The sequence below is a fragment of the Pristiophorus japonicus genome, chromosome 2 (genome assembly GCF_044704955.1).
Source record: "Pristiophorus japonicus isolate sPriJap1 chromosome 2, sPriJap1.hap1, whole genome shotgun sequence".
In the NCBI taxonomy this organism is placed as follows: domain Eukaryota; kingdom Metazoa; phylum Chordata; class Chondrichthyes; family Pristiophoridae; genus Pristiophorus; species Pristiophorus japonicus.
Genome location: NC_091978.1, coordinates 259,679,339 through 259,703,227, shown reverse-complemented (window position 1 = coordinate 259,703,227; position 23,889 = coordinate 259,679,339). Strand labels below are relative to the sequence as shown.

The window sequence follows — 23,889 nt, the reverse complement described above, 5'->3', positions numbered from 1 at the left end:
CCGCTCTCTCCCCTTCCCTCCCTCCGCTCTCCTCCCTTCCCCTCCCCTCCGCTCTCCTCCCTTCCCCTCCCTCCGCTCTCTCCCTTCCCCTCCCTCCGCTCTCTCCCTTCCCCTCCCTCGCTCTCTCCCTTCCCCTCCCTCCGCTCTCTCCCTTCCCCTCCCTCCGCTCCCCTCCCTCCGCTCTCTCCCTTCCCCTCCCTCCGCTCTCTCCCTTCCCCTCCCTCCGCTCTCTCCCTTCCCCTCCCTCCGCTCTCTCCCTTCCCCTCCCTCCGCTCTCTCCCTTCCCCTCCCTCCGCTCTCTCCCTTCCCCTCCCTCCGCTCTCTCCCTTCCCCTCCCTCCGCTCTCTCCCTTCCCCTCCCTCCGCTCTCTCCCTTCCCCTCCCTCCGCTCTCTCCCTTCCCCTCCCTTCCGCTCTTCCCTTCCCCTCCCTCCGCTCTCTCCCTTCCCCTCCCTCCGCTCTCTCCCTTCCCCCTCCCCTCCGCTCTCTCCCTTCCCCTCCCTCCGCTCTCTCCCTTCCCCTCCCTCCGCTCTCTCCCTTCCCCTCCCTCCGCTCTCTCCCTTCCCCTCCCTCCGCTCTCTCCCTTCCCCTCCCTCCTCTCCCTTCCCTTCCCTCCGCTCTCTCCCTTCCCCTCCCTCCGCTCTCTCCCTTCCCCTCCCTCCGCTCTCTCCCTTCCCTCCCTCCGCTCTCTCCCTTCCCCTCCCTCCGCTCTCTCCCTTCCCCTCCCTCCGCTCTCTCCCTTCCCCTCCCTCCGCTCTCTCCCTTCCCCTCCCTCCGCTCTCTCCCTTCCCCCCTCCCTCCGCTCCCTCCCTCCTCTCTCTCCCTTCCCCTCCCTCCGCTCTCTCCCTTCCCCTCCCTCCGCTCTCTCCCTTCCCCTCCCTCCGCTCTCTCCCTTCCCCTCCCTCCGCTCTCTCCCTTCCCCTCCCTCCGCTCTCTCCCTTCCCCTCCCTCCGCTCTCTCCCTTCCCCTCCCTCCGCTCTCTCCCTTCCCCTCCCTCCGCTCTCTCCCTTCCCCTCCCTCCGCTCTCTCCCTTCCCCTCCCTCCGCTCTCTCCCTTCCCCTCCCTCCGCTCTCTCCCTTCCCCTCCCTCCGCTCTCTCCCTTCCCCTCCCTCCGCTCTCTCCCTTCCCCTCCCTCCGCTCTCTCCCTTCCCCTCCCTCCGCTCTCTCCCTTCCCCTCCCTCCGCTCTCTCCCTTCCCCTCCCTCCGCTCTCTCCCTTCCCCTCCCTCCGCTCTCTCCCTTCCCCTCCCTCCGCTCTCTCCCTTCCCCTCCCTCCGCTCTCTCCCTTCCCCTCCCTCCGCTCTCTCCCTTCCCCTCCCTCCGCTCTCTCCCTTCCCCTCCCTCCGCTCTCTCCCTTCCCCTCCCTCCGCTCTCTCCCTTCCCCTCCCTCCGCTCTCTCCCTTCCCCTCCCTCCGCTCTCTCCCTTCCCCTCCCTCCGCTCTCTCCCTTCCCCTCCCTCCGCTCTCTCCCTTCCCCTCCCTCCGCTCTCTCCCTTCCCCTCCCTCCGCTCTCTCCCTTCCCCTCCCTCCGCTCTCTCCCTTCCCCTCCCTCCGCTCTCTCCCTTCCCCTCCCTCCGCTCTCTCCCTTCCCCTCCCTCCGCTCTCTCCCTTCCCCTCCCTCCGCTCTCTCCCTTCCCCTCCCTCCGCTCTCTCCCTTCCCCTCCCTCCGCTCTCTCCCTTCCCCTCCCTCCGCTCTCTCCCTTCCCCTCCCTCCGCTCTCTCCCTTCCCCTCCCTCCGCTCTCTCCCTTCCCCTCCCTCCGCTCTCTCCCTTCCCCTCCCTCCGCTCTCTCCCTTCCCCTCCCTCCGCTCTCTCCCTTCCCCTCCCTCCGCTCTCTCCCTTCCCCTCCCTCCGCTCTCTCCCTTCCCCTCCCTCCGCTCTCTCCCTTCCCCTCCCTCCGCTCTCTCCCTTCCCCTCCCTCCGCTCTCTCCCTTCCCCTCCCTCCGCTCTCTCCCTTCCCCTCCCTCCGCTCTCTCCCTTCCCCTCCCTCCGCTCTCTCCCTTCCCCTCCCTCCGCTCTCTCCCTTCCCCTCCCTCCGCTCTCTCCCTTCCCCTCCCTCCGCTCTCTCCCTTCCCCTCCCTCCGCTCTCTCCCTTCCCCTCCCTCCGCTCTCTCCCTTCCCCTCCCTCCGCTCTCTCCCTTCCCCTCCCTCCGCTCTCTCCCTTCCCCTCCCTCCGCTCTCTCCCTTCCCCTCCCTCCGCTCTCTCCCTTCCCCTCCCTCCGCTCTCTCCCTTCCCCTCCCTCCGCTCTCTCCCTTCCCCTCCCTCCGCTCTCTCCCTTCCCCTCCCTCCGCCCTCTCCCTTCCCCACCTCCGCCCTCTCCCTTCCCCTCCCTCCGCCCTCTCCCTTCCCCTCCCTCCGCCCTCTCCCTTCCCCTCCCTCCGCCCTCTCCCTTCCCCTCCCTCCGCCCTCTCCCTTCCCCTCCCTCCGCCCTCTCCCTTCCCCTCCCTCCGCCCTCTCCCTTCGCCCCCCTTCCCCTCCCTCCGCCCTCCCCCTTCCCCTCCCTCTCTCTCTTTCCCTCCCCCTCCCCACCCCCCTTGATTGATTGATTTATTGATGTATTTATCATTTATTATTGATGATGGCTCTTTATTTGTAAAACTGAAGTATTTAATGTTTGTCAACTTCCCTTTAAACCCCCCCACCACCCCTCATTCCCTACGCCTAATTTATAACCTCTGCCTGATTTTCCAGAGTGTAGACAAGGTTTTTTCGAACGTACAAAAATCTTCACTTACTCCATTCTAAGTTAGTTTTGAGTAAGTTTGTACTGCCTAAACTTTGAAAACAGGCGTAAGTGGCCGGACACGACCCCTTTTGAAAAAAAAAAATTCTGTTCCAAAGTGAAACTGTTCTAACTGACTAGAACTGGAACAAACTAAATGCCGAGAATTCAAATTTCTAAGATACTCCATTCTAAACCAGTTGCTCCAAAAAAACAGGAGCAACTCAGACTGAAACTTGGCCCCAATGAAATTAGAAAGGGCCTCCATTTTTGAAGCTAAGTTGGTTGTCCCTAATATTTAGTTCTCTGTTTAAGTAATCGTATATTGCATCCCTAATGATTCCCTCAAGCATCTTTCCTATTGCTGTCGTCCTTTTTTTAAAGATTGGAACTACATTAGTCTCCTTCCAGTCTAAGGGAACTGTCCCAGCCCCCACCGAGCTGTTAAATATGCAGGCAAGGGGCTCACACAACACCTGTCCCTTTTTGGGATCCGGCAGGATATTCCGCTGCACCGCGCGTTCTCGCAATGCCTGGAAGATTGTGGTGCAAAGCTGTGTTCACTGGCTATAAACGAGGCCTTCGAAACCAAAGAGAGCATACTGCTCTTCTGAAGATTGAGGGGGTTTATTGCCGTGATGAAACAGAATTTTACCTGGGCAAGAGATGTGCCTACGTCTACAAAGCAAAGAACAACAATGTCACTCCTGGTGGTAAACCAAACAAGACTCGTGTCATTTGGGGTAAGGTGACTCGTGCTCATGGAAACAGTGGCATGGTCCACGCCAAGTTCAGCAATAACCTGCCCGCTAAGGCTATTGGGCACAGGATTCGGGTGATGCTGTACCCATCAAGGATTTAAAGCACAGTTGTACATAAATTGAGAATAAATAGAAAAATGGTCTTTTAAAAAAAAAACTAGCTATCATCTGGATTGGCTGTCCTGTCTATTTTAAGATTCCTAATTCTATCTAAAACATTTCTAATTCTAAAATATTCTGGCTTCTTTATCTACTTTAAAGTTCCTAATTCTATCTTGATGGGGAAGAAACTGAGATGGTGGGTATGAAGATTAGCAGGGGCAGAAGTCCTGGTATAGTTTACCGGGCCGACCACAGGCATGTGCAGAAGGTGCAAAAATGTTTGTGTAGATAATCACTTTGTACAGTTCTATGGGCAGGGCCAGGAGACATGATATAGTTTAAGGGCAGGATGAGGCAATTGTGTATAATTATTCAAGCTTTGATATAAGCTCCTCACATTTGATGTTCGAAGTGAGAGCAGAGAAGCTCCGGAGAGGTTTAAGGAAGTAGCTGGTTGTGGAGTCTCATCAGTTTTCCACACTGCATTTTCCAGAACGAATTCAAGCCATGCTTCATTCCTGTTGGACTAGATACATAGGGCTAGACTTTCCACCTCACATCGCCCATCTAAGGCCCATCTATGGCCCAAAATGGACCTCTAGCGCCCATTTTGAGCAAAAAGTGGAAACTAGGCCCAAAATATCGCCGGAAAAATAGGCTCCCAAGTTTCCACTTTGATCGCTGAGATGATCGCCCACACAGGGCCCACCCCAAGTTTCAGCACTTAGCATGCACTTCGCTGGGCCGATGCAAGGCCCAAAAGAGTGCTCAAAAATAGTTGCTTTAGCAGGGCCTTAGAGAGGGGAATGGGCACTACGGAACACCATTTTTAGCCTCTGAGGAAGGCTGGAGAATTGTGCTGAGTTATTTAGAGAGTAAAATTGATGCAAATTGTACTCAGAAATTTGGGACAGGGAATATAAATAGGTATTATCACCTTATTTATGCATATATTGGAATTATTTATTAAATAGCTTTTACATAGTGAAGTTATTTAATGATATTCCGTGGGGAAACAGAATAAACAAACAAATCTGCATGAAGAACTGTACGTTGTAAAACTTATGTAAGTAAGAGAGAAGGTTCAAAAATTTATAGAAATTTTTTTTTTATTAACAAAGAACTAATGAACAACACCCTCCCTCCAACCCCCCCACCCCCGGCACCAACCCATCCTTCCCTCAAAATCCCCAAAACGTTACAAGAAGAAATGAACATTTTACAGAACAAGTGGCCATTTCAGTGCTGCCAACAAGTGACCATTTCAGAAAGAATGGAAAGGAAACAGTTAAGTAATGATAACAAGTGAACATTTAACTTTTGCTGGGTTGCGTAAAATTTAGTTATGTTTAAATGTAACCCAATAACATTGCAGATTCTAGTTACTATTTAGATCATTAAATAATACATATAAATTTCAACTAATCTCGCAGCTGCCAGTTGGCTGTTCCACCGTTTGTGGCACTGGTCCGGTGTGTGCGTTTCATTGGAGGCCGATGTGACTACGTTAGCTATTTCAGACCAAATCCTTTGATATGCACGGGGTGGAGGTTTCCCCTGCCCGCCCCGTGTCAGATCCTCTCACCTGGAGCTGACAGCATTTACGAGGGCCTCATTTGCCTCTTCGCTGAAGGGTTTGGCCCTTCTCTTTCCTGCACCTCCCTCCATTCTTTAAATTTATCTGCAATTTGGATAAGACTTTCTGACCTGCTTCCTTTATCCTCTCTCTCTCTCTCTCTCTCTCTCTCTCTCTCTCTCTCTCTCTCTCTCTCTCTCTCTCCCCCAGAGCCTCTGAGCATGTGTGAAGATCCTTGACCTCTCAAAACATGGGAAGAAGCATCAACCTGCACATGCGCAGTAATGCGTTGCTAGGAAAGCGCTTTCTTTCATTCACTTCCGTTTTCTTTGGGCGATCAGGAGATCGCCGAGAAATGACATCGCCCATTTGACATCGCTGGGCTAAGGCCGAGTGGAAAATCGCAAAAAAAAAAAATGGGCCTTGAGCAGGCGATCAGCACGGGCGATAGGTCCCGCATCGCTGGAACAAGGCCCATTTTTTTCGGCCTTAGCCTGAAAGTGGAAAGTCTAGCCCATAGTAATTAGGTAGCAGTATTAAATGCATTCTAAAACACCTTGCCACTCTGACAAGACACATTACCTTCATCCCTGTCTGATTCGGATAATTAAAATCGCCCAATATCTTTTGTACTGTTAAATGTGACTCCATTTCCTGACAGTATGGACAGAAACCATTCCATGTCGAGCAATAGTTCAACCATTTGGAGATTTGGAGATGCAGAATTTCAGGGATGTTTGCTTGTCCCTTAGCAACTCAGTCATGGTGAATACTGAACCCTTGTATGTATGACTGCAAGCTCTGTTACTGTTTTTCAATGAAGGGAACTGATCCTCATTTACTGACTGATGAAATTAATCTTTTCCTTTCAGAATTTTCGATTGAAATGTCTTTCCGTGGAGGTAGGGGCGGGAGAGGAGGAGGAGGAGGCGGCTTCAGAGGAGGAGGAGGAGGAGGTTACGGCGGAGGAAGAGGAGGAGGAGGTGGCTATGGTGGAGGAAGAGGTGGCGGCTATGGTGGAGGAAGAGGAGGGCGTGGTGGAGGAGGATTCCGAGGTGGTGGGCGAGGAGGCTTCAATAGAGGATATGATCAGGGGCCTCCTGACAGCGTAGTAGGTATGTACTAACAATACAATCGACAAAAATACCACTGTCCTAAATCAAGGGTTAATTGCAATTCAGATAAGTATTAAATATTTCTGCAGCTCAGTCATTAGTCCACTTGGCATAAAGTTTAGATTGTTTGAGAGATTATTGAGGCAGACTGGCTAAAGAGGTTAACGGCTATTTGTTTTTAATTGATTACACAAATAATTCAAATTCTGCACATATAATGCTTCAGATTTTATGCTCGATTACTAGTAATAAAGCAAAGCTGAGTGTTGGCGAACACTCAGCTCAGCGAAGGAAGAGGGATTCTGGTTTCCCTTTTATTAATTTCCTGCAACAAATAGTAATGACCTGTTGTAGTGATGTCAATCATTTCACACTGCATTACAAGTGCCATATTGCTAATGCAAACCTTATTTACTATGAAACATTGTCTGTATATAATGAATTTGCAAACATTTTGCATCCTGTCTTTGATCAAACTAAGTCTTTACTGTTCCAGGCTGTTGACAAATTTAATTGATTCCAAGCCTTTTTAGTGAATACTTGTCTAAAGTGTTAGATCAGGTTCAACCTGCTTCCAATATTTATACTGTTTTAAGAATCCTTTTAAAAAAGGCTCTCAAAGTAACAAATTGACTTGGGGATCTGGATGGTGCAGTGAGTCAGCACTTCTATCACCTCTGGGACTGGGGTTCAAATGAGAAATTATCAAAATTGGTGGGAGGAAAACATGTAATGTTCCACATATATCACACTTTCACATGAATTCTGATGTGCAGATTTAATGAGATTATACTTGTCTAACCCTTTGCTACCATTGTATAGAATTGGGACATTTCATGCATCCTTGTGAAGATGAAATTGTTTGCAAGTGCACCTCAGAAGCAAATCAAGTCCCTTATTTCAATGCACCAGTTTACTTGGAAAACAAAGAACAGATCGGAAAAGTTGATGAAATATTTGGACAGCTCAGAGATTTTGTATCCTTTTGTGAGTTAGTGTTGGGGTACAACCTGAACTATTGTGACTACAATATAACATTCCTGAGCTACATTTGAAGGCATTGTACCAGCCAACATTTTCTTTGATAGCTTGTGTTTCTATTGGGGGTGCTGGTGGTATGAACACATCATATTACCTGGCACACACCAGATTGCACGTGGGCATAATTACTATTTTTCTCTTTGTTTTGGATGATAAGAATCCTAAATGAAAACATACAAATGATCAAAATCATCGTAGGCAGTCCCTCGAAATCGAGAAAGACTTGCTTCCACTTTAAAAATGAGTTATTGGGTGACTGAACAGTCCATACGGGAATTACAGTCCCTGTCTTAGGTGGGACAGACAGTCGTTGAAGGAAAGGGTGGGTGGGACTGGTTTGCCGCACGCTCCTTCCGCCGCCTGTGCTTTGTTTCTGCATGCTGTCGGCGATGAGACTCGAGGTGCTCAGCGCCCTCCTGGATGCACTTCCTTCACTTAGGGCGGTCTTTGGCCAGGGACTCCCAGGTGTCGGTGGGAATGTTGCATTTTTATCAAGGAGGCTTTGAGGGTGTCCTTGAAATGTTTTCTCTGCCCACCTTTGGCTCGCTTGCCGTGTAGGAGTTCCGAGTAGAGCGCTTGCTTTGAGAGTCTTGTGTCAGGCATGCAAACAATGTGGCCCACCCAGCAGAGCTGGTCAAGTGTGGTCAGTGCTTCGATGCTGGGGATGTTGGCCTGGTCAAGGATACTAACATTGGTGCGTCTGTCCTCCCAGGGGATTTGTATGATCTTGGGGAGACATCGTTGGTGGTATTTCTCCAGCGGTTTGAGGTGTCCACTGTATATGATCCACGTCTCTGAGCCATACAGGAGGGCGGATATCACTACAGCCCTGTAGACCATGAGCTTGGTGGCAGATTTGAGGGCCTGATCTTCGAACACTCTCTTCCAAAGGCTGCGCTGGCGCAATGGCGACGGTGTTGAATCTCGTCGTTGATGTCGGCCCTTGTTGATAATAGGCTCCCGAGGTATGGAAAGTGGTCCATGTTGTCCAGTGCCGCGCCGTGGATCTTGATGGCTGGGGGTAGTGCTGTGTCGTGGGATCAGGCTGGTGGAGGACCTTTGTCTTAAGGATGTTTAGTGTAAGACCCATGCTTTCGTACGCCTTAGTGAAGATGTTGACTATGACTTGGGAGTTCAGCCTCTAAATGTGCGCAGACGCTGGGGAATGCGCACTCACTTTGTCCTCCACTGTCAGCAGCAGGTTCTCACAGGCTGGATGCCTAGCCATGGCTTTGGAAAAATACCCCTTACTGCACTTGACTCGTACTATGCTTAGATTGAGATTAGTGGTTTGCGTTGAATTATGTGGGTGATTGTGGTATGGGCCCTCTACCATGATAAACCACATCTTGGATCCTTCCTTCTCAGCCCCAAACCCTCCCCCCAATTAATTTCACCTAAGACCTTTACAATCAGAAAAGGGACAACACGGAACGATAGCCTGGGCTAGACAGGAGCCCAGGTCTGAAGGTTGGAACCAGCGCTACCCAGCCACCTCTGTTCTCTTTTGTCACTGAGTGGGATGTGGGTAAATGTTCTACCCTTTAGAATCTGCCGAAGGTTGTGAAAGAGGAGATTTTATAGTCATTAATGCAGCACCCATAATGTTTAAAGTGTTTCTCAAGGTTAATATGAAAAGTTGAACAAACATTGAGAAATTTCAGTTTTATGGAAGAAAAATCACAATTGTAAGTAATTCAAGTTTTACTTAGAGTGCTGAATTGCAAACACCAGTTGCTGCAATTGGAATCCTTTCCTTCCTTTGCACTTGAGCATGTGCTCTCTGTCACTTTAACACGCTCTCTTATATACTTTTTAAATCTGCACACCCCCATTTCCCTTTTTGTTTCTTTCTTTACCCTCCCTTCAGGTTAACTCTTATCTCCACTGCTGCTTTGGGAAAGGGGCAGGTGAGTGATTTATCATAAATCCCCACAGAGCATCGGGAAAAAATTGTACGGAGGGTTATTCCTGGGCTGGTTCAGACCAGATTGCTTCCAGGATGTACGTCTTGGGGCAGGGCGTAAGGGCAGTGGTGAAAATGAAACACTTGCACAGTCTCATTGATCACTTCAGATGTGAGATTAAAAATGTACAGCATGCTCCTTTATGTTTGAACTATAGTAATGGTGGTATTTGGCATATGATTGGAATAGTCTCATGTTTGGTTTTAATTGCATAAAAATAATGCTGTCTAATTTTTCCTGAACTGAAATTAATAGTATTTTTCAGTTAAATTATCAGACAATATGAAAGCTGCTTCCTTTAAGAAATTACAGAAGGTAGGTTTTCTTGTGAAGATTAACTACTAAAACATTTTAGCACACTATTCTGCTTTGAAAATTATAAAACTGGGAGGGAGATATTGTATAGATTCCTAGGAAACGAGCCTAGGTTACCACATATTTCCACAATTCTACTGGAAAGTTGTCTCCCATTTGGATTAGTTAACATTTACAAATCACCCAACACATTTTATTTAACAATGTATGATATTTAGGTGCTCCTGCAAATATCATGTGAACACCATGTAAAATTCCAAAATGGGTAAGTTTGTTATTGGACTCTTCCTTGGAGCACAGTAAAAGCAACTTCTTCAAATATGTGTATACAGGTGCAACGTCCCAAATCCAGAACTCCGAAAACCGGACACTTTGCGCATAGCTGATGGAGTCGTCCGGAATCCAGAATTATTGTTATAGGCAAAACCCAAAATCCGGATTTCAGACAAGAAAATCAAGTCTGAAATCCAGAATCCTTGACCGAATCCGTGCCAGATTTCGGACCTCGCCGCTCAAACCCCGGCACTGATTCGGTCCCAAGGATTCGGGATTTTGGACGTTGTACCTATACATGTGTAAGTGTATATAAATCTATATGATATATAATGTGAAACTAAACTCTTTGCATTCACTCGGTTGATTTTATTTTCTTGCAGTTTTATGTTGATCCAGCAAAACTACTCCCTCTTCAGCGATTTATGCCTCGGCCACCTGGTGAGAAAGGTCGAGGAAGGGGAGGTCGTGGAGGAGGTAGAGGGGGGCGCGGTGGACGAGGCGGTGGATTTGGAGGGCGAGGCGGTAAGAACCATTGTATTAATTGAACAGCAACAACAATTGTATTTGTATAGCGCCTTTAACATAGTAAAATGTTCCAAGGAGCATATTGAACAAAATTTGACACCGAGCCACATAAGGTGGTATTAGGGCAGCTTGATCAAAGATGTAGGTTTTAAGGAGCATCTTGAAGGAGGAAAGACAGGTGGAGAGGATTAGGGAGGGAGTTCCAGAGCACAAGGCATTGGCAACTGGAGGCACAGCCGTCAATTGTGGAGTGATTAAAATCGGGGATGAGCAACAGACCAGAATTGGAGGAACACAGATATGAGGGTTATCGGTCTAGGGGAGGTTAGAGATAGGGAGGGGCAAGGCCACGGAGAGATTAGAAAACCAGGATGAGAATTTTAAAGTCGAGGTGTTGGTTAACTGAGAGCCAGTGTAGGTCATTCTGTAATTAACAGGTAAATGTAACGCCTGTTATTTTTTTGCTCAGTAACTTGACTGTCAAATTTTTTAATATAATGGCCTTTTTACCTAGTATTGCTGATGAAGAGCCATAACTCACCAAAACATTAAGTAACTTTTGATGTCTAGTTCTTTGAAAATAGATTTTACTGGAGCTATTTTCTGAGTGTGTATGAACTTACTTGAGTACTTTAAAGGAATAAATGGTCAGAAGATCTGAGACAGAATGGAGTTGTACCATTTATAATTTTCTAATATAAATAAATATATTGTAGTGGATCACCTGTGGCATTGATCTCAATTTGTCCAGAGATTCACTACTGTAACATGGTCCTGCAAAGCCCCAACATTGACACGCGCTCCTGCTTACAGCAGTTTGGACAGGTGGGGCTTTTTGGCAAAGTTGAGGTTCAGCCATGCTTGGAAGTGATGGGTTGCTTGGAAAAGACATCCCGATTATTTTAGTATTTTTGTTATTTAATAACTTGAGCCAGTAGCAACTTTAAAAGCTGAATGTTTCACAAGTACTTCACATTTTTTAATCTAAGAACTGTAGATAAGATTTTTGAAAAGTAAAAAATGTAATCATTATCATTTTTGGTTCTCATCTAGGTGGCTTCCGTGGAGGCAGGGGAGGTGGTTTCAGAGGAGGCAGAGGTGGTGGAGGAGGAGGCAGAGGTGGTGGAGGAGGACGTGGCTTTAGAGGTAAATGTAAAGTGCCAGCAAATGTCAAAGATCGCCATGTACTCCAGTATCTCATTTTTAGTTGTGAGCTGGCTAGCCATCCTCTTTCTTCATTTTTTTATTGGAAATAATTCCTAGTTTTCTGCAGCTCTAGTGTAAAGACTTATCTTTTGAACCTTCCGTGATTTATTCTGCAATGTTGCCATTTAGTCTGCCCAGCCCTCATACCACCTTTTTGTTTAGACTTCAGTTGGAAGTTGCCAGTCCTATTTAGATTTTGTCACCTGTGGGTTATCTCCCTGATGTCAAATCCTTTCTAATTCTTGTGGTAATGGATGTTTGATTAAGACAAAAAGGAATGCTGAAGGATCGGGTATGATCAACACTGGAACTTGGGATCCTGATCATTTTAAGCCACTTAGATTATTTATGTGAACGTTCTTGCCTTCTCCTTTCTCCCTAATGTATACCATGGCATTCTGGGCAAGTTCATTTTGAATAGGAGGCTTTCTTTTTAAATGTTCATAATTTTTTTTTAACAGTTGTGCTATTTTTGAGTGAACAACTATAAAAGTTTGCAACCCATAAGGAGGCCATTTGGCCCATTGCAGCAGTGCCAGCTCATCACTAGAGTAATCCGAAAGTAATGGCATTGCCCCCGGCGCTTACCGTCATAGTGCTACATCTTTCTGTGTTTCAAATATTTATCCAATTTTCCCTTTTTAAAAAAAGCAATGTCCTAAACCATTCCCTATGGCAAAGCATTCTACATTCCAACAATTCTCTACATAAAGAAATTTCTCCTATTGCTCATCATGCTTGGTGATAATTTTATCGAATAGCTTCTGAAAATCCATCTGCTGCAGTACCTTTTATTTATCTAGTGGGTTACTGCAAAGAAGTTCAATTGCCAGTCAGTACCTTTACACATAATTCAGTGCATCTTTTTCATTTTTGTTCATTTTCCCCCTCCATTATTTATGTTTGTTTTCCGTTCCGTGGAATTCTCTAGACGAAGTAGTCATTCTAGACTGAATTTCAGCAGGCTGTCAGCTGACCCCAAACCTGTCCACATATGTACTTTTTTCAGTGGGATCTCCATGGCAGATGTGCAAAGTTTTCCATTGCACATAGCTTGTCTTGATTTGCTTGGTTACTGAGCTTGTGATTTATATCCTTTTATTCCCCTTAACAGGTGGTGGAGGTCGGTGAACAAGTGAATATTTGAAGTTGGGCAGCAACCTACAAGTGTACTGTTTTTAGTGCTTCTGCAAATTCAGATGATGATGATTATTTTCCCAGATGCCACCTACATCAAGTTTTAAAAACTTGTGGTTTATTGCTTGTATGATAGTATTTTTTATATTATTTGCATTGTAATACATCACATCTGTATGTATTGGTATAAATGTATTGGAGTCCAGTATGTCACACATAATTTGTTTATACATAGTTCTGAACACATTCGTGCACAAGAGTACAAAAGAAGTAGTTTGTATTGAACTAAATAAATTGCACAATGGTCTACTGATTATACAAATACTTGGTCTACAAAATAGCACAGTTTGAGATAATGTTTTAGTACGATATTTGTTTTAAAATAAATGTTTTTACATAAACCTGTGAGCATGTAATTTTTAGCTGAAAGCTAGCTGACTGAGACCATGCATAAGTAGCCTAAGCAAGGAGGTAATCATTGGGACTATATTTGTTACATTTGCATAAAACGAATGTGATCCAGCCAAAAGCAGTGATTTCCAAACTTTGCAATCTGGGGGAGTGGGGAAGATCCCCTATAAAATGTTGACTCTCCCAGGGACCTTAACCGTCAAAAAATTGTCAGCTACCCAAGTGAAAACAGTACAGGAAATGTTTTAGTATACAGTAACAAATTGCATGCTGGTACCGTCAGCAAGTGAAGAAAAAAAGTGGGTTTCTCTGACTGGTAACAGAGGCTTCAATTTTCCTTTTATTATGGAGCAGATATTTCTTTTTGTCTCCTATGTTAATGAAGTACGGGTTGTCGTCTGTCTTTCATCACACAATGTGAAAGTGTGAAAGAATGCTTTTTACAGTTGGCAGCACTTATCTCTGGGTGGGGAATGTTTTCGGTGTCTGATGGCTTCTTTGGGTCTGGCATGTCAAATTTAGGCAGAAATCTGACTAGCAGACCTTTGAAAACCTATGGTCAAAATTGTTAACCACACATTTAAAAATTCTGGCAGCTAATAGGTCACCTATTAAAATTCGAACGAGCAATGAGTTTATCTTTTAATACTGTTCCTGTTGTGGTATTGGGCCTTTTCTAACATTTTATCCTACATTAGTTTGACTCTTTTAACTCATCACTCCCTTGGCTGAGTCCCAACTCTCTATTACTTCTCTACATCCTTGGCTTAAAATCTAGGTAAGCTTTTGGTAACATGCCTGGGAGAAAACACAGCAAACCCAATCTGGTAATTGCTTTTGGCTACTAGACTTGTACTTTCTTAAGATCTCACTCCTGTCTTTGAAAACAGGAGCATCACTTTCAGACCTCATTTAAGTTAAAAATATTACTTGAGTTTATTAAATAAAAGACAAACAAGCATATAAGTAACAGTCATAACTGTGTTGAGACTGTTGCTCATGACCGCAAATGATGTATAGCTTGGATAAGTGCATTGTTTTGCATCTGGGAAGGGAAAATGCTCAACCTTCAGACACCCTTCAGGGAAAAGCTTTAAAGAAGGTGGAGATAGACAGACATTTGGGCATTCTATAAGAATGTTGTGAAGCGATAGCTAGAGCAATTAGGGTGTTGGGGTGCATCCATAGGATAATTGAGTACAAGATGAGGCATAATATTTTGTCCTGTACAAGACCTTAGTAAGGCCTAAATTGCAATACTGTGTCCAGTGTTGGTCTTCTCACATGGTGAGTGATATTGAGGCTTTAGAAAGGGTGCAGAGGAGGGCACTAGACTAATTCCCAATTTAAAGCACCTTAGTTATCAAGATAAACTAAAAAAGTAGTGACTACACTTTAGAGAATCATAGGGGGATGGTCCTGATTGAGGTTTATAAGATAATGAAAGGAATAGATTGTGTTCCAGTTGCCAGTTTGTTCCAATTAAATAGGTAAGGGAGGACCAGGGATCACAAATGTAAGTTGTATAAGCCAGATCAAGGTTGGATGTCAGGAGTTGGTTCTCGTCCCAGAAATAGTGGACCTCTGGAACAGGCTGCCTTCTCATGCGGTGGATGCTGATTCGATGAATTCCTTCAAGAAAGAGCTGGACATGTTTCTGGCTGGGATGGAGATCACCTCTTACAGAAGGTAGGTACTGCAGGGAATTCAGGGCCAGAGTCATCTGGACTAGTTTCGATCACTTAAATGGTTCGGACCTAGGTTCAGAGAGAAATTTTCCTCCCCAAATTGACCTGGGTTTTTAATCTTTTTTGCTTCTCCCAGGCGATCACATGGTTTCGGGTTGGGTGGAGAGTATATATTGTGGTACACGGGTATCGCAATTGTGTGGGACAGGCTCAAGGCTCATTGTTCATATGTATCATTACATATTGACAGTAGACACCCATCTAGCTCCATGAGTGGACAAAATAAAAGGATTCCAATGTTTAAGGACTCAAGTTATTGTAATTTTTTTAGAGTTTCTTTTCTTAACGATTGTGGGAGCCTAATTAATCTACAATGTTTGTTGGGAATTCACGCCAACTCCCCTTTCAGTAGTTTTAAACTGATCAATTTTTTTTGAAACTGAATCTTTTATTTGAACAGAACAGATTTATGTCCCAGAAAATTATTAACAATGTTTTCATGATTTTGACTATCTTGCCATTCAAGCATAGTTAATTATTTATCAGTTGTATGCAGGGTGAACCAATCACACGGCACTGTTTTATGATTGAATTATTTTTGTCTCCAGCCTGAAACTGCTGAAAATTCAAACATTTTATCAGAATAACTTTGGTAATGGGATCTTACTTTTGTCATAGTTCCTAATGGTTATAAATTTAAACACTCATACGTATGAACAGCATTTAAGTGAGCTGCACTTTTGAAATGGAAAATATCCTTTGACAGTAGAACGAGAAAAATTAGAGGGAATGGGAGGAGAGGTGAAGTCTGCCAAATTTAGATTTTGCATCATTCTCAGATAACTTGTTCAAAATTCATCAGGTTACAAAATAATTTTTCACACTTTCAGAAATTAACCACAGAGCAATTATTTTCTAGCTAACTTTCATCTCTTGAGATGCTTCTTCCTCCATGTCGAAGATTGCCCACCTGTTGTCCACACCTACTTTCCCTTCCATCATTGCCATGTGCTGTCACATCAAGGCTTGGACTGGGTTTGTATGCTGAAGATTGTGTTCATGCTTGCATATGGAGCACCAACATTCCTGACTTCCCTGTAAGATAAAGGAATGGTTGATGGGAGAATTCAGGAGGCAATAAGTGGGCAGGAAAATGGCCACTCTGACATTAGGAGGAACTCCCATATGCAATTATAAGATATTCCCCACTGTTTATACAAAAGTATTCATTTGTTTCAAATATGTTACCAGAATTACAATGCGATTTGGAGAAAAAGAGTGGGAAGGGAGAACCTCTGATGTGGATCAAACCGAAGGGGATGATACGAGGCAGGAAACCAGAACCAAAGGGATATTATCAATCTTAAGCAAGCAATCTAAAAGGAATGATTCAAATGGAAAGAGACTTTTGAGTTATGTGGTGAGTTTAGAGGAATGAAAGGGACAGTGGACAGAATAGGAAATTGAAGCATTGTGGAGACGAGCAGAAAGGGCTGGTATGGGAAAGGGGTTCCTTTTCATGGGGCAGGAAATAGCTCTACTGATGGGAAGGACTCCACCTGAACAGAGAGGAGTTAAACAAAGTGGTTTATTTGGGAATTTGGAAAGAGTGGGAATTCAGAGAAGAGGAAGAGTTAAGTGATATTTCACACAGGCAGCGGACCTGCGTGAGAGCAGCAGCAGGAGCTGAGGCGGAGGCTTAAAAGGCAAGGCTCTACAGGCAACATTCGAAAGGGACGTCAGAGTATAAAAGTGACGGCACAAGGGAAGTAGCTGAGTTTTTTTTTTCTGTTAAGTTAGTACTTAATCTTTAAATAAAGGTTAGTTAAATCAGCTGATTGCTGAGAAGTTGCTGGGTGTGTTTTGCTAAGGTTTAGAGTTTAGTTCTACTTGATAGTTCCGTGTGTAACTAGGGGGATGGCAGGGCAGCTCAGTACCGTGGATTGCACAACCTGGATGCTTCGCGCAACCGGGACGACCACGTGTGCAAGAGGTGTCTCCAGCTGCACCAACTTGAGCTCCGCGTCTTGGAGCTTGAGCGGCGGCCAGAATCACTGCGGTGCATCTGTGAGACAGCTACGTGGATAGAAACATAGAAAGTAGGTGCAGGAGTAGGCCCTTCGAGCCTGCACCACCATTCAATAAGATCATGGCTGATCATTCACCTCAGTACCCCTTTTCTGCTTTCTCTCCATACCCCTTGATCCCTTTAGCCGTAAGGGCCATATCTAACTCCCTCTTGAATATATCCAATGAACTGGCATCAACAACTCTCTGCGGTAGAGAATTCCACAGGTTAACAACTCTGAGTGAAGAAGTTTCTCCTCATCTCGGTCCTAAATGGCTTACCCCCTATCCTTAGACTATGTCCCTGGTCCTGGACTTTCCCAACATCGGGAACATTCTTCCTGCATCTAACCTGTCCAGTCCCGTCAGAATTTTATATGTTTCTATGAGATCCCCTCTCATCCTTCTAAACTCCAGTGAATACAGGCCCAGTCGATCCAGTCTCTCCTTATGTCAGTCCTGCCATCCCGGGAATCAGTCTGGTGAACCTTCGCTGCACTCCCTCAATAGCAAGAACATCCTTTCTCACACTAGGAGACCAAAACTGGACACAATATTCCAGGTGAGATCTCACTAAGGCCCTGTACAACTGCAGTAAGATCTCCCTGCTCCTATACTCAAATCCCCTAGCTATGAAGACCAACATACCATTTGCCTTCTTCACCACCTGCTGTACCTGCATGCCAACTTTCAATGACTGATGTACCATGACACCCAGGTCTCGTTGCACCTCCCCTTTTCCTAATCTGCCGCCATTCAGATAATATTCTGCCTTTGTGTTTTTGCCACCAAAGTGGCACGTTTCTTGAGGCGGTCACCCCGCAGCTTAAGAATGTGCAGGTAGATCGGGATTGGGTGACCGCCGGACAGAAGAGGAGGATTAGGCAGGTAGTGCAGGAGTCCCCTGAGTCCATCTCACTCTCTAACCGGTACTCTGTTCTGTGTACCGGTAAGGGCTATGGTGGCTCTGGGCAGTGCAGCCAGAGCCAAATCCACAGCACCACATGTGGCTCAGCTGAACAGGAGGGGAAGAAGAAGAATGGAAGAACTATAGCGGTAGAGGATTCAATAGTCAGGGGAGCAGACAGGCGTTTCTGTGGCCGCAGACGTGACTGCAGGATAGCATGTTGCTTCCCTGGTGGCAGGGTCAAGGATGTCACTGAGCGGCTGCAGGGAATTCTGGGGGGAGAGGGTGAACAGCCAGAGATCGTGGTCCATTGCGGGACCAATGACATAGGTAGAAAAAGAGATGAGGTCCTCCAGGCAGAGTTTAGGGAGCTGGGAGAGAGATTAAAAAGCAGGACCTCAATGGTAGTAATCTCGGGATTATTCCCGGTGCCAAGAGCTACTGAGTACAGAAATAGGAGGATAAAGCAGGTGCATACATGGCTGGAGAGATGGTGCAGGCGGGAGGGCTTTAGTTTCCTGAGGCATTGGGACCGCTTCTGGGGGAGATGGGACCTATACAAGCCGGACGGGTTGCACCTCAACAGAGCCGGGACCAGTATCCTCGCGGGGTGGGGGGTTTGCTAGTGCTGTTGGGAAGGGTTTAAACTAGCGTGGCAGGGGGATGGAAACCTGAAAATAGATTCAGTAGGGAGAGGAGTAAAGCTGGAATTAGAAAGGAAAAATAAAAAAAGTGAATTTGAAGGAGAGAAGAAACAAGCAGGAAAACAGGGTAAACAACCAAGGGCTCGACTTTCCACTTTGCTCGCTATCGCCCAAAAAAATGGGCAATGTTCCAGTGATGGTTGATGTCTCAGCCTTACCGATCGCTGGAACATTGCCCACTTTTTGGGTCATGATTTTCCACTTGGCGATCGGCGATGTGAAATGGGCAATGCAAAAGGTCAGCGATGTAATGTGGGCCCAGCGAACGGCCAGCGATGTGGAAGGCAAAAGCTTCCCTAGCAAAGGCCTTCTGCGCATGCGATTTTTTTTTTTTGGTGATCGGTTTTCCCACGTTTTGGGAGGTCAGGGTTCATCCACATATGCGCAGAAGGCTGTTGGGGGAGAGAGAGAGGAGAGGAGTAAGCTGAGATCGAGAGAATAATACTATTTAATCTCCTATTTAAATAATTATAATGAGATTTCTTCCGTTGAATATGTGGAGGGTGATCGGAAGAGGGCAAAGCCCTTTCCCGAAGAAATTAATGAGGCCCTCGTACAAGAGGTCCAAAAAAGGTGGGCTGAATTAACCCAGGGTGGCAGTGGAAAACTTCCACCCGGGTTTACAGAAAAGTTTTGGCTCAAATAGCTGACGTCATCTCTTCAGCGTTCCATGAGGCGAGGGGGCCTGACCAGTGCCACAAACGCTGGAACAGCCTGGTATCATGAGCAAGAGTAAGTACAGGTTTTATATTTTAATAATTTAATTAATTGTTGTAAATTATTTACATACATAAATGCATGCATACATACATGCGTACATATATACATATTCCCTGCTAGTGTATGAACAAGGCTATGAACCCGTGCCCTTTTTAAGTCTCTGGCTGCTGCAGTATAGAGAGATGTATATGTGTCAAGCTGTAGCTCCCAAACATGCTGAGCTTTGTTTCAACCGTGCATGATCCGAATTGCATGTAACATTTTAAACTGTTGTGTTTCCATGATACTACCTAGTCAATTAGCTTATGCGATGCTCATTTCCCGTTTGCAAAAGAAGATATCTAGCAACCGCAGTGAGCAGAGGTGCACCGGAGGCGGCACTGCTCAGCTGCAAACCCTTGCTGATCTCGAGGAGCCTGCAGCCGCGCTGGTGGGCCATGAATGCCGTTCGACCACCACCTGCGGTCTTGTGGAGCCAGCTATGCGCCTCGTGAGTAATGTGTCAAACAGTTTTAAAAAGTAATGTAACACCCTGTAATTATAATGCAATATACGAATGATGTCATGTCATGCCATGCATGCAGTCTTTGTGCATAAGAAGCAATAAGAGCAGGGGATGCAGCGGCTTCAGCTTTCTGGGGCAGTGAAATCCATGTATTAATATGTAACGTCTCTTGTAATGTGTACCCTTATGTTCTAATAAGCTCTGTAATAAGCTCAAATGTGCTTTTAAGGTCAACCTGAGACGCAAATGGAGGTGCCACTTGCACCTGGTGAGGAGGAGGAGGAGAACGACACCACCACCAATGAACCAGAGAAGGAGGAGGAGCAGCAACAACGGTAGAGGCACTGGGACCAAGCGGCGTGCATCCGGCAACGCCAAGGCACATTGCGCATGCCGGTCCCACGGAGGGCGGATCAGCGAGGTCTGCAATCGCCTCCCATGGTCGATCAGTTAGAGGGCTTGATCTCCCTGTGCTCGGAGACGGTCGCGAGCTTCTCCAGGGTTTTACTCAGTTTACGGGTGTCTGCTGTGCAAGCCGAGCTACTGGAAGTAGTATGGCACACACTGGAAGAGATGCGTGAGCAGACCGTCGCTACCAAGGCCCTGTGGCATGGGCGCTGTTGGCTGAACATAGAAACTTAGAAACATAGAAAATAGGTGCAGGAGTAAGCCATTCGGCCCTTCGAGCCTGCACCGCCATTCAATAAGATCATGGCTGATCATTCCTTCAGTACCCCTTTCCTGCTTTCTCTCCGTACCTCTTGATCCCTTAACCGTAAGGGCCATATCTAACTCCCTCTTGAATATATCCAGTGAACTGGCATCAACAACTCTCTGCGGCAGGGAATTCCACAGGTTAACAACTCTCTGAGTGAAGAAGTTTCTCCTCATCTCAGTCCTAAATGGTCTACCCCTTATCCTAAGACTATGTCCCATGGTTCTGAACTTCCCCAACATCGGGAACATTCTTCCCGCATCGATCCTGTCCAGTCCCATCAGAATCTTATATGTTTCTATGAGATCCCCTCTCATCCTTCTAAACTCCAGTGAATAAAGGCCCAGTTGATCCAGTCTCTCCTCATATGACAGCCCAGCCATCCCTGGAATCAGTCTGGTGAACCTTCGCTGCACTCCCTCAATAGCAAGAATGTCCTTCCTCACACTAGGAGACCAAAACTGAACACAATATTCAAGGTGAGGCCTCACTAAGGCCCTGTACAGCTGCATTAAGACCTCCCTGCTTCTATATTCAAATCCCCTAGCTATGAAGGCCAACATACCATTTGCCTTCTTTACCGCCTGCTGTATCTGCGTGCCCACTTTCAGTGACACCCAGGTCTTGTTGCACCTCACCTTTTCCTAGTCTGCCGCCATTCAGATAATATTCTGCCTTCGTGTTTTTGCCTCCAAAATGGAAAACCTCACATTTATCCATATTATACTGCATCTGCCATGTATTTTCCCACTCACCTAACCTATCCCAAGTCACCCTGCAGCCTCTTGGCTTCCTCCTCACAGCTCACACCACCACCCAGTTTAGTGTCATCCACAAACTTGGAGATATTATACTCTATTCCTTCATCTCAATCGTTAATGTACATTGTAAAGAGCTGGGGTCCCAGCACTGAGCCCTGCGGCACTCCACTAGTCATTGCCTGCCATTCTGAAAAGGACCCGTTTATCCCGACTCTCTGCTTCCTGTCTGCCAACCAGTTCTCTATCCACGTCAATACATTACCCCCAATACCATGTGCTTTGATTTTGCACACTAATCTCTTGTGTGGGACCTTGTCAAAAGCCTTTTGAAAGTCCAAATACACCACATCCACTGGTTCTCCCTTGTCCACTCTGCTAGTTACATCCTCAAAAAATTCCAGAAGATTCGTCAAGCATGATTTCCCTTTCATAAATCCATGCTGACTTGGTACGATTCTGTCATACACTGCGCTGCACCCCAAGGTGTCGTGTTACATCGGAGTATCACCCCGAGCACTCAAGCGAGTACGGAGGAACCACTTCCTCCTGACTCAGAAGATGATCCGACAGCTTCATCTTCCACTCCAACACCCCACCACAGCAGGAAGTCTTTCCGTTGCCCACTGCAGGCCAACTTCGTTTCGGTCTCTGGGGAGAAAACTGGGCGGATGAGCTTAAGATACGGGGGGGGGGGGGAAAGGATCTGGAGGGAAACATGGCCGCAGGTCCAGGTAGGGAAGGGGGATGTTTTTGCTAAAATTGTTTTTTTATTGTTTTGTTACCTTAATAATTCTGTTACTGTTAATGTTTGTTTATAGTTGGGGTGGGTTAAAAATTACAATAAAATTCTTGTTAAAGTAATACATTTTTTATGGAATTTAACAATTATTGTGCATTGTCTTATAATATAAATTAAGCATTAATACAACTTTTGTACAACAATGCCAGGCCAGGGCACAGCAGGCAAGGCTAAAACGTAACTCAACGCAAATGCAACTTTTGTCTAACCGTAACTGTAGCTGTAACTGTGACTGTCCCCAATGTAAGTTCATGCAAAGTGTTCATTTATGAGGTGCTGGCACAACAGCTTTGAAGCTGCGTAACTCCCATGGGGTTTCTCCAGTCTTCTGGGTGGTTGGGGGCGGTTGTGGTTGAGGGACCATGGCTTTATCAGCAGGCTGATTGTACTCCCCAAGGTCCTCACTAGCCACCTCCTCCTCCTGCTTCTCGCCATCTGCCTCTTCCACCTCCACTCCTTCTGGAGGTGGACCAGCAGCCCCATCTGGCAATTGTTGTCCTCTCCTTATAGATAGATTATGCAACATGCAACACACCACAATAAACTCAGTGACCTGGTCAGGATGGTACTGTAGGCTGCCACCAGAGTGGTCCAGACATCTGAAGCGCTGCTTTAGGACTCCAATTGTCTTTTCGACGATGTTGCATGTTGCTATGTGGCTTTCGTTGTAACACTTCTCGGCTTCAGTAACGGGATTATGCAATGGGGTCATCAGCCAGCTGGCAAGGCCATATCCTTTATCCCCCAGCATCCAACCGTGACCTTCTGGCTGATTGACAAACAGATCCGAGATAGCACTCCCACGCAGGATGTGCGCATCATGGATGCTGCCTGTAAATGTAGCATTTACTTTCATGATTATTTGGTTGTGGTCGACAAAGAGCTGCACATTCAGGGAGTGGAAGCCCTTTCTGTTACAAAACACCTCTGGATTCTTTAAAGGGTTTAAGATTCCAAAATTCGTGGAAACCCCCCAGTGTTTGGACTCACTGAAAAGAAAATTCGATTTGGGCCTATTAAACAGCAAGTTTGGGATCCTAAAATGCATATGGAAGAAATCTATGAGTTTTAATCAAGTTTGGGATTTTAAAAGGCATGTTTGGGGCTTTGGGGAAAAGCTGCAGAGACAGAGGGGTGGGATCAACTTTTACTTTTAGAATTTGGATATTGTAGCTAATCAGTTTGTCTGGGGGAGCTGTATAACCATAGTCAGGCTCCCAGAAAACATTAGCATTTAAACAATCGACCATGGAAGAAACATTATCCACTCCACCCACAGGACCCAAATATTCCAGCACCTTTTCAACATGCATAGAAATATCTGGCTCAGCCCAGTCTTCCCGAAGCCAAAGCAGTGCTATTACAATGGACAAGAGCCCATCAGCTCATAAATAAGGAGTACCATGATCTCAAAATCTATCAACGCCAGATTAAAACATTTAATCAAGTTTCAGTTAGCTAGCCCGTCAAAACTTAAACAAAGAAGACCACTTAAAATCAATGGGCAGCAAAACTTAAACAAAAGAAATGTTAGATTTGGCATGAAGATTAAGCAGCCTCTGAGAGTATAACTGAGGGCCTATCGTACCAAAAGAACTATTCTGACCATCACTTCGGAACGATAAGATCAAGATCGAGAGCACACCGTGAGAAAATACAGGAAGAAACATCGCGTCATCGGAAAAAAAAACTTCAAAAACCAATCAGTGGAACATCAATACCAACTGACTTGGTAACAGCCATCAACCGGACCACCGCAACCAATGAAACCAACCAGGAAAATCAACCACCAAGAAAACTGGGGTCCACTCTACAATCTGTGCCTAGACTATCCAGCGGGTAAAAATTACCTAAAGAACTTAAAACCCTATTGA

General features: G+C 46.0%; 2 protein-coding genes across 2 annotated transcripts in view; both read left to right on the top strand.

Moving 5' to 3' along the window:
- gar1 (GAR1 homolog, ribonucleoprotein) overlaps positions 1 to 13,103 on the top strand; it is a 19,244-nt gene extending 6,141 nt beyond the window's left edge. Inside the window, exons 2-7 of the mRNA XM_070864214.1 lie at positions 6,029 to 6,271; positions 7,094 to 7,248; positions 9,535 to 9,594; positions 10,251 to 10,392; positions 11,449 to 11,541; positions 12,716 to 13,103. Of these exons, the coding sequence (XP_070720315.1) occupies positions 6,043 to 6,271; positions 7,094 to 7,248; positions 9,535 to 9,594; positions 10,251 to 10,392; positions 11,449 to 11,541; positions 12,716 to 12,732 (696 nt within the window). The 5' untranslated portion in view covers positions 6,029 to 6,042 and the 3' untranslated portion in view covers positions 12,733 to 13,103. The remainder of the gene's footprint in view (positions 1 to 6,028; positions 6,272 to 7,093; positions 7,249 to 9,534; positions 9,595 to 10,250; positions 10,393 to 11,448; positions 11,542 to 12,715) is intronic.
- On the top strand, positions 3,216 to 3,641 carry LOC139233737 (large ribosomal subunit protein eL33-like). Its single transcript, XM_070864202.1, has one exon. The coding sequence runs from the start codon at positions 3,247 to 3,249 to the stop codon at positions 3,577 to 3,579; it is 333 nt and encodes a 110-aa protein (XP_070720303.1). The 5' UTR covers positions 3,216 to 3,246; the 3' UTR covers positions 3,580 to 3,641.
- Positions 13,104 to 23,889: the final 10,786 nt, after the last annotated feature.

What these genes read in the sequence shown, in the direction of transcription:
- LOC139233737 (XM_070864202.1), top strand. Translation starts at nt 3,247, where the DNA reads ATGCCTGGAAGATTGTGGTGCAAAGCTGTGTTCACTGGCTATAAACGA.